This window comes from Neophocaena asiaeorientalis, unplaced genomic scaffold (genome assembly GCF_003031525.2).
Source record: "Neophocaena asiaeorientalis asiaeorientalis breed wild unplaced genomic scaffold, Neophocaena_asiaeorientalis_V1.1 scaffold371, whole genome shotgun sequence".
Taxonomy (NCBI): Eukaryota; Metazoa; Chordata; class Mammalia; order Artiodactyla; family Phocoenidae; genus Neophocaena; species Neophocaena asiaeorientalis.
The window spans coordinates 1,548,214-1,559,444 of record NW_020172369.1 but is presented as its reverse complement, the minus strand read 5'-3'; the positions used below and the strand labels follow the sequence as shown (position 1 = coordinate 1,559,444).

The 11,231-nt window shown below is 35.4% G+C and overlaps 1 protein-coding gene across 1 annotated transcript in view; it reads left to right on the top strand.

The window, feature by feature from the left end:
* Positions 1-11,231, top strand: part of RALYL (RALY RNA binding protein like) — an 850,165-nt gene that overhangs the window by 646,557 nt on the left and 192,377 nt on the right. Inside the window, exon 3 of the mRNA XM_024731420.1 lies at positions 7,176-7,251. Within this exon, the coding sequence (XP_024587188.1) occupies positions 7,176-7,251 (76 nt within the window). The remainder of the gene's footprint in view (positions 1-7,175; positions 7,252-11,231) is intronic.

Genomic DNA, 11,231 nt, shown 5'->3' with positions numbered 1-11,231 from the left:
GAAAGCATTTGCGTTAAACATAACTGAATGTTTCTGTTTTCAGAATCTTTTCTTTTAATATGCATTACAAATACCTGAGAAAGGGATACATTATTGCATTTTTACCAGATTTATTTTACCGTGACTTATTTATTTGGCAACATTCTTATTAACACCTTCTAAAACATTGTTTAGATAAATATCACTTTAGGAAATGTTCTGACAAAGTGTGTTTGGCTGGACACACTACAACTCATGCAAGGACACACCTTCTGGCTTGTATGAATTTAGTTAACTGATGGATCCCTTAAGCACCTACTGTATCAACAGCCCTCTGCAGGATGTTAACTAAAGGGCATAAGATGTTGAGTGAAGTTATGACTGCCTTTTAGAAGTCCAAAGTCAAAGGGAAAAAACACTCAGTAGTCAGTGCTGTGGGAACGATGTAATGAAGTAAAATGGGAGTGCAAAGAGGGAGAGTCACGTCTGTTTGGGTGTAGAATTGGAGGTATCTTCCCAAGAGTCAAAAGCACAAAATGATTGAATGCTTTTACTATCATCTTTAGTAGTACCCTAACAAGAATTGGTCAAATAAATATATTTGCATGTGTTGGGTATCCTTTTCAAGGGTGATGTTTTGGAACAGTACCTGTCTCCACTTGCCTCATCTCATTTACCTCAAATCAGAATAGGTTCAGCTCCTTGACTTTTTCAGTTCTGTGACTTTATAGTTATTTCTATCATGGTATTGACTTCACTTATTTAGTTTAAAAATAAAGAAGAAAAGAAAATTGATTAAATTTTAGAGCATTTAATATACTTTAAGTAATTTACTATGAAAAGGTAGCTAGTAGCCCAACAGGATATTTTTCAATTATTTGAATCTGAAATTTAATATTAGAAGGATAATTTGAGTACATTTTAATTTTTTCTTCATACTTTTCCATGCTCACTTGAAATATTGAAACTTCAAAATAGATACAGGGTCTGTCCTATAAGCCTCATGGTTGGTTCTTACAGAGGCTCATAATGTCATATGAGAAAATGCAAATACCTCATCTCCCTCCATATGGAGGTCTGCTGTCTCCAGTCATCTCCTAGTCATGGGTAAAGCTTTAGCTCCCTTCTGCTGTATTCCTATGCCTGGACAGAGTTGGGGGAGTCCCTCTACACAGGTGTGATGTCTAGTGAACCTGTTACCAACCAGGGTTCTTGACCTCCTTAATCAATAGAATGTGATCAGAGGCCAGACAGGAAATTCAGGCAAAGCTTTGGTGGGCCTACTTCCCTTGCTTGCTCGCTTGCCCGGGGTGGGGTCAGGCGAGCTGCTTACTTATATGGGATGAAGGTAGGGGTGTGTCCAGGGTTCAGGCCACAAGGGTGGCTTCGGGGGGGGGGGTGCCCACTCCTTTCTTTATGTTGTGTTCAAGGGCACGTGCAGTACCCTGCTTTTGCTCCTGATGCCCTGCTTTTGCTTCTGGCTCTCCAGAAGTGGCAGTTGGTCTTTTTGGTCTCTTTGTGTCTTGTTGTCCAGAATTTGCCCCAATTGTGCTTGCACACAATTATTTTTAGTCTCTTATAGTTTCTTTGTATTTTGTTGCTTGAGGAGACATTTGTCCAGGTACAAATATTGCAGCACTGCAGCAAAGGGTCCCAGCTCCCAGCCTGTCTCAGACCCAAACAGAAACTCTTCAAGAGACTTCTTTCTAATGGTGCTTATCTAATTTTACCAACCCCCTCTATGAGAATATGATTCTAATTCTCAAATAACAGAGTCCACCAGCTTGGTATATAGGTACATCTATAGGCATTTCTGCATAACAAGTAGGAATTTAACTAGGATTTTTTTGGTCCATCTCAAAAGAATTTACTAAGAATGATTAAACTTACATCCTTTCTTGAGGATAGTATAAGATTTCTAAATATTAGTATTAAGTATGAATCTGTATGCAAACTCAGGAATTTGAGAAATAACACTTTATATTTTGTATCTCAACATTTTACTCCAAAGTCCCTATCTTGTGAGAGTGGCAGAAAATTCAACCTTGGTCATTCTTCCTCTTGTCTTGCCTGTGGGTGCCTTGCACAGTGCCAGGACAATCAGGGAAGAAAGTCTCAGGAGGTCTCTCTGTAGCTGACCAAAAAGTTCAATGTTAAGAAGCCATTTACACTGCTTTTAGGCTTCCTTCAAGGCCAACAGCTCTTGAGATAATGAGAACCTGAGCCTTGGCTTCCAAATAAGCTCAGTTTTTCCAAAAACACAATTAAATCTTGTATTTATAAAGTTCAATACAAAGGAAATACTCATTCATCCAGACCCTGGCAACGCTTCATGTTCACTGATTAATTGAGCTCACTGCTCCCTGTCCCTTCTCCCCTGTCTACGTCCAGCCTCTCTCACCTCATCCCCGTCCACTAATACCAAGTTATAGATGATCTTCACTATAGCAGGGTAAAATATATAAATTTGCATATTTAAGCATACATTTATGCTTATATATAAACATTCAAAGAAAAATTATGCACGTGAACACTATTCAGTGTCTGTAAGGAGCAAAGGTTTTCTGCATTTTCTGTTACCTTTGAACAGATGCTGATGTCTGGAAATACTGAGTTTAGCAACTTTCCATAGAAGGCTTTCCATTGTATGTATTGGTTGTCAAACTCAGAACCACTGGCTACATATTATTTCAAAAATGGATGTTATAATACTTGTATTGATAGACTTAAATCTCAAGTTTTTTTATTTACTTAGAATATTTTTATATTTTCAGTTCAAAAGTAATGGAGTCTAAGCTAGAGACACACATATTGTGTCATGATATTTCATGGACATGTACTCTCTAGCATCACTGTGAAGCTTATAAAAATAATAGAAATCTTCATTTGTTTCACTCACTTTTTTGTTCCAACTCTATCATATCTGAAAGGTTTAGACAGCCTAGATCTTGGTTGGGCCCTATTCCAAATTATACAAGAGTCAGTGTCTTTATAATTCATTCTCAGGACTGTCCTCAACTCAGAATCCAAAATAATTCCCCACTCAAATCAGATGTAAAGTTCTAATTGGAGTCTCTAACAATCTTCTCACATCCATTAATCCATCCTCCCAACTGCTCTTCTTTTCTTCTAGTTTCCCACTCACAATCTCTGCTGAAACCCTTGTTCACAAAAATCCACTGGCTCTGATCTGAATATTTATCAACACACACCTTACCGTCTTTGTTACCAATATTTCTGTAATTCTTTATCAGTTACTATCAAATTAAAAAAATTGTGTATATATATTGAATTTAAATATACAAATAAAAATTAAATGTGTATATATAATTTATGTATATATATATTTATATACAATAAAATTTGTAATGTATTTGTTATACAAAATGATGCTATACTGTAAACTTACTTTCCTACTATCCGGTTTAAGAAATAGTACATTATGATTAACTTCGAAGTCCCTCAGATGTCCTTCCCAAGTCCCACACCCTTATCTGCCCCTTTAGAGGTAACCTTCATCTTGAATTCATTGCTTATTTCTGCTTTCTTTTCTTAGTTTTATTACCTGTATTTTCATTCCTATGTAGCATATTGTTAAATTTGTATTTTTATTAGCATAAAAAGACTCAGTCTGTCAGTTTTTCCATGATATTATTTTTTGCTCAGTGTCACATTCCTTGAGATTCATCAATGCATCAGTATTATTGCCAATGGCTCTAAGTTTCTCTCTCTCTATCTCTCTCTTTCTCTCTCTCTTCTGCTGTATAGTATTCCATTGTGTAAATATATCAAAATTCATTTACCCAGTTACCTGCCAATGGATATTTGTGTTTTTCCATGATTTTTTCCTATTTTACTGTACTGCAATAAACATTCTTGTACTTATCTTAAGGTACACACATTCAAGAGTTTCTATAGGGGCATGCCTCCTGGTTCATAGGGTTTGAGCATTTTAAGTTTATTATAAACTACCAAATTATTTTCCAAAATAGTTGTACTAATTTATGTTTATACCTGCAATGTATACATGTGTGAGTTGCTCACCAAAACCTCACCAACTCATGATATTGTCAGACTTTGTAAATTGTTGTAAATCCAATGGGTATCAGTTGTACATCATAGTGTTTTCATTTGCACTTACCATTACTACTGAGATTGAGAGTCTTTTCATGTGTTTATTCAGCATTCATATTTCCCCTTCTATAAAGTGTCCTTACTAGTTTTTGCCCAATTTCCTATTTGGTGGTTTGTCTCTGTTTCCTATTAGATGAATGAATATATATTCCAAAAACAAATCCTTTGTCAAGGATTCCTTCATCTAATTTGTGCCTTTTCTTTTCATTTTTTTATGTGACTTTGGATGGGCAGAAATTCTTAATTTTAATGTAGTAGAATTTATCATTCTTATAGTCTAAGGCTAGTGCATTTTATGTCTTGTTTAAGATTATCCTTCCATACTCTGATCTCATAAATATATTCTATTATATTTCCTCTTAAAAGTTTTATATTTTTGCCTCTTACATTTAGGTTTTTAATCCAATAAGTAATTTATTTTTCTGTGTGATGTAAGTTAGAGGTCCAATTTCATATGTGTTGTTGCAGCCTAGCTTTTACCCCTTCATCTGCTGTGCCAGCTTTATCATAATTCAAGTATCCATATATGTGTATGTCAGTTGGGGGGTTCTGTACTCAGTTCCATTTGTTCATTTTCTTTGTACCAAAACTGTAGTCTTAATTACTACAGCTTAAAAATAAATCTTGATAAGGTAAGTTTGCCAATTTTTTTCTTATGTATATAATGGCTATTTTGATGTTTTGCTCTATCATATAAATTTTAGAATCAACTTGTCAAATTCCACACAGACACAAAAAGAGTATTTGGGGATTTTATTGAAAATACATAGAATCAATAAATCAACTTGGGGAGAAATTAAATATTTATTATATCAAGTCTTCCAATTTCTCTTCTTATGTAAGGTAACTGTAAAATCCCCATAAACAGTTTTATAATTTTCTCCATAAACATCTTTAAAATTTTGTAATGTATTTACCCTTAGTTACTTTATTTTTATGCTATATAAATGGCAAATTATATATTTAAATATGTATTGCTATGTAGCGGTATGCAATTAAATTTTGTATATTGGCTTTAACTCCAACAAACTTACTAAACTCTCTTACTAATTGTAGTAATTTGTGGATGCTTTGGAGTTTTTATGTGGACCCACATATTATCAGCAATTATGACAGTTTCATTTCTTCATTCCCATTTCTGATGTTGTTTTCCTGTCTTACTTCACTGACTACAATATCCAGTACAATGTTATATAGAGTTGGTGATAGTGAATGCCTTTTTTTATTTTTTAACATCTTTATTAGAGTATAATTGCTTTACAATGGTGTGTTAGTTTCTGCTGTATAACAAAGTGAATCAGCTATACGTGTACATATATCCCCATATCTCCTCCCTCTTGTGTCTCCCTCCCACCCTCCCTATCCCACCCCTCTAGGTGGACATAAAGCACCTGGCTGATCTCCCTGTGCTATGTGGCTTTTAAATCCCTTGATCCTAAAGAAAATGTGCCCTGTGTCTCACTATCAACTATGCTATTTACCATGGATTTTATATAGATACTCTTTGGGAGGTGAAAGAAGTTTCCTTCCCTTCTTTTTTTTTTTTTTTTTTTTTTTTTTTTTTTTTTTTTTTTTTTTTTTTTTGCTGTATGTGGGCCTCTTACTGTTGTGGCCTCTCCCATTGCCGAGCACAGGCTTCGGACGCGCAGGCTCAGCGGCCATGGCTCACGGGCCCAGCCGCTCCACAGCATGTGGGATCTTCCCGGACCGGGGGCACGCCCCTGCATCGGCAGACGGACTCTCAACCACTGCGCCACCAGGGAAGCCCTCCTTCTCTTCTTAGTTAAGGATTTTCCCACATATGGATGTTGAATTAGATGAGCATATGTTTCCTATCCTTTAATGTTAAAGATGACTAACAAGAACCTACTGTATAGCACAGGGAACTCTACTCAGTACTCTATAATGACCCATATGGGAATAGAATCCAAAAAGAGTGGATATGTATATATGTATAATTGATTCAGTTTACTGTACAGCCGAAACTAACATAACATTGTAAATCAACTATACACCAATAAAAATTAAATTAAAAAGAGATGACATTGTATTTCATCTAGACATTTTCGTTGGTTTTACTGATGGGTGGCTCATCCATCCCCAGACAGCATATTTAGTCCCCTGTACAAGAAATAGAACTCTGCCTTTGTCTTCTGTCTGCATAATGTCCCTCACTTCTTTCAAAGTTTTCTTGAAGTTCACCTTCTTTAGATTTTCTTTTTTTATCATCCTCTTAAAAGTTTAACTTTATTAAATCAAATTGTTTATGTCATTTCCCAAGCCTTTACCACCCAACCTCATAACAGTTTTACACATTGTTTTTAAGATTAGGATTGGTCAATTATTTGAAAATACTCTTTTGTCATGTACTTAAGCATTTTCTTGTCTTATCTTAGAGACTTTATTATAGTTTTAGTTCATGAAGACAAGAGATGTGCTCTTTATTCCTTCTGATCACGCCAGAACTCTGTAACTGCACATTCCAGTTGCTGAGTGCGTTTTGTTGTTTCCTCAGTAAAGCTGGTATACTTTACAGTTCCACCCTTCTAACACTCGGAGAAGATATCACCAAAGAAAATATAACAATTCCTCTTAGGAACAAAGCTTTATTCCACGAAAATGTTTATACAAACTGAGACGTTCCTGGCAAAACTCCAAATCAGTAAGATATCTCAATCTCTCTCTCTGTCTCTCACTCTTCCTATTTTTAGTAAGAATTCCTGATCCCCCACCTTGTTCAACATTTTTTTCATAGTATTTTTCACCTTCAGATATGTTACATAGCTTTCTTATTTGTTATGTTTGTGGTTTAATATCTATCTCTCAATCCCCCTCCCCATAGAAGATAAGCCCCACGAGGGCATGGATCTACCCTGTTTGGTGCATGATGTATCTCAAACAGTGCCTAGCCTAGAGGAGTTGCTCAATAAATACCTGTGAATGAATGAATGGCATATAACATTTGCATGGACAAATGACGAAAATAAAAATACTTCATGATTTATTTTTCTCAAAAGGTTTAATATTTTCTTAATCAGAACTATTTTATTTTATGCTTTCAGATATCAACATGGCAGGAGAACCCAAACCATACAGACCAAAACCTGGAAATAAGAGGCCCCTTTCTGCACTTTATAGGTAAGTAAGCAAGCACTATTTTATGATATGTAGTAGTGAAAAATTCTTGCAACTTTAAAAGGCAATATAACCTATAAGGAATCAAATATTTTGAAGAACAATTCTAACTGGCATAAAGTACAACAAAATGCTGGTGGCCAACATATAAATATATCAAGCAGCATTGGCAGCGACCTTACCTAACCTTTTCATCTTTGCTTAAACAGCCCTTCTACAAGATATTCCTCTAATAAAATCTAATAAAAATCTCCCATGACTCTACCTAACAAGTGGTGGAAAGGTTAATATTTGTTAACTACTGCATGCCATGTACTACACATATTTTACATATGCTATTTAATTTAATTTAATTTTCACAGCAATCCTGCAATGTAGATATTGCCACTCTTCATCTTACAGATCAAGAGCCTGATATGCAGTTTCTTAGAGATCTTTCCTAGGTCACACCACTGATAAGTGATGGTGCCAACACTCAAACTCATGCTTTCTGATGCCATGCCCTGAGTTCTTTCCAACAGATCACTCAGCCTCTTTGTCACAAATGACATGTTCATTTCATCTCCATTTCACCAAGAAACAAATACAATCCTTCTCATTTCTAGAGAGGCATTAACAGTTCCTTTAAACTTTCCTCATATATTTGGATCTGAGTCAACTTAACACTCTGGTATTTCTCCTCTACATGCCCCAGTTTATCAGTGTGTATGCCTATAATCTCAATTCCAGGTAGACAGAGTAGACTACACTTAGCATCTCTATTGTTCTAAATATACTTCTATTAGGTTATGGAAAATTCAGTTGATTTGGAGAAGACGTCAAGATTAACCTCATGGAAATTTTGGTTCCTTTAAAAACAGCTACTTAAAAAAAAAAATAGTGCTCTGCCACTAAGCCATATGTCCCACTTCATGTAGCTTTGCCATTGGTTTTTGTAATCTAAGTGCTGACTTTGCATCTCTCTCTGTTAAATTCCCTTTTGTTAGACTTAGCCAATTGTTCCAGGCTATTGAGATCTCCTATCATCCAATTTATTTGGTCCTGTCCCAGATACATAATCTTCATTCTATCAGTGTCCGCCTCCAAAAAGCTAATGTAAGTGCTGAGCAAGGCCCCCTTTTTCCTGATGTCATTTGGATAAAGGAGAATTGAGTTATACATATCAAAATTGATTATATTCTGATATAGTAGAGCAAGAAGAGTGCTCAAAAGATAGCTTGGAGCTGTTTCCTTGTCTTTGTCCTCAGAAAATTAGAAAATCTCCTTTTCAGCCACTCACAGCTTCATTTCTCGAGCTATAAAATAAAAGGGTCAGAACTAGATGAGTTCTAAGGTCCTTTTCAAGCCTAATGTCCCAGGATTCTCGAATGTATGACCATCAGCGATCTTAAAAAATACATTGGAAATATATCTTAATTGCTGTTTTCACTTTGGCTGTGTACATTTATTTAATTTTAATAAAAATTTTTATATAAAATGGGAAAGCTACAGGACTTAACAATTGTTGATAATTGGTCATAAGACAGTATTTATGTTAAAGGTCAGAGATGAAGTCATCAACAAAAGGCAAATGATGCTTTCTGTACCTTGTTTGAGGTAAAGGACAATGTTGAAAAAACTGAGAAAGGCAAATAATTTTTGATCAGATTGATTTTAAAATTCATGCATAGAGCTGCAGTTAATGCAGAACATTTGAAAAGTCATAATTTCAATTATTACCAGAAGAAGCTGTCAGTGGCTTTTATTCTCATCAAATCAAAGAGCTACCACTGTCTGTGCAATGATGTTAATTTTCATATTTTCCCTGTTCTTGGAGTGTTTCGATTTTCTTACAAGAATAGAAGCTTATGACAAGAAACAAATGCCTTTTTAACTGTTATTTCTCTATTACTAAGTTTTGCTGAATTGTGAATTCAGAAGAATTAGGAGCAGAAGTTTATTTAAATCTGATATATTGTATACAAATCATATTAGTGGGGAAATATTTATTTATCCTATTTTCATCTGTTTACACAAAAGAAGGCTGGGATGTTATGAAATTGCAAAACGATAACAGAGGGAACAAAAGAGAGTGAATGTGCAGCCAAGAAAGCCCTTTCATACATGTGCCCTCATTCTTACATAAGCTTAATAATAATAATACTTTACTTTTATGTAGACAAAATGTGTTTTCATAGTCATTATCATCTGTTCACCACAGAACTCCACAGGGTTGGTATTTTGTGCCTTGCTTTATAGATGAGAAAACTAAGTTTCCAAGGCAATAAAGGATTTGCCCGAAGAAAGGTAACAAGATTAGGAACTGAACACTGTTTTTCAGCTTTCAACTCTAAAGACCTTGCCACTTGATCACAACTCCCTGTATTTACTGCTACCATCTAAACAATACAGATCCTAAACAGCAGAGATCCTGCCCACCAAAACCAATAATCAATTATGTTTCTGTCCATGATTATCATGCCAGCAGGTGGCAAAAGAAAGCCTGCACACTGTACATAGCATAAGAACAAGAGTTACCACCAATCTGTGTGATCATAGGGCAAAGGTTTTGAGCTTCAAGTTCTTTATCTAACATAATAGTTGTACAATTTTTCTTGATACTGTAAAATGGAATAATTGAGATGAAAGCACTTAGCTCATTGTGGGGAATATAGTAGCAGCTTGAAAAGAGGTGGTTTCTGCTTTTCTATTTTTTACATCTTTGGGTCTGTTTCCTTATCTGTAAAATGAAATAGCTGGAACAATTTCATTTGTTCATTCATTCTTTCATACAAGACATATTTATTGTGAGTCTACTATGGTCTAAGCACTAAGGTGGCTGTTCTTCTAGACAAATGGCACAGAAAATGCCAAGGCTGAAGGGCAAGAAGAGAGCATAATAAAATAAAAGTAAACTAATTTTATGGTTATAGGTAAGCTCTGATCTACCTTGTCCCCTAAACTACTATGTCCCTATATCTATTTACACTATTAGGGACGTCAGTAATCTGCTATCAGACTTTCTTCTTCACTTATGTCTATTTTACCTGCATCATCAACCACAAAGTAATATTTACATAGAATATTCACTGAGACATTGCTTTGATTTGTTACTTCTTTTAACAGGATTTTCAGTTTAGCCAAACAACCTTCACTAAGATTTTGTCATGTGCTAAGTTAACATAGAAGACACAATTTTTAAAAAACTGAGTAAAGCTTCAATATATTAATATCTTACCCATAAGTTAGATATACATATAAATAAGGAACATAAATGAAGTATGCATACATTTCTATAAGGAAATAAGTGAGAGAGTTATAGATTCTGCATGGTGGACAGGGAGTGAAAAGTCTGGGTGCCTCTCGAGCAACTTCTGAACACAGGCATTCACTCTGCAGACAAAGGGGAAGAAGGGCATGCCAGCCAGAGAACATTTGCAGGGACACAGACACAGAGATGAAGATGAGCATCTTATGGTGAGAGCTAGGATAGACCACTCGGACCACCATGCTATGGTGGCTCAGGCTGTCAGCATCCTTATCTGGCTGCTTATCAGACTAAGGACATTTGGCTGTTATTCTGCAGGCAACAAGGAGCCATTTTAATATGATGAGTGACTGGAAATGGGGTGTGAGTGAGAGTCACAGATATGTCCAAGGTTTCTAGGGGAATGATCACGTGATTCTGCCGAAGAAATAGTAAAGGCATGATGAGCAGCAGCAGGGTCATGTTTGGGGTTGGCGGAAGGAAGTAAAAAGAAATTATTGCAGTCTTGCACGTGAATCCATAGAGACAGACAATTCATTAAAATAGCACTTATAATGAAAATGTCTCCTATTAGAGGCTATTTGTAAATGACACATAATTAATCATTTGTGAACATTCCATAAATATTGGATCTAGTCCTAATGGTGAATAGCAAATCCATTCTCTAGAAAGAATATTGTAACTTTTAATAAATTGCTGCTTCAAATGTGCTTTGTAAATTACATAGTGTCTATGG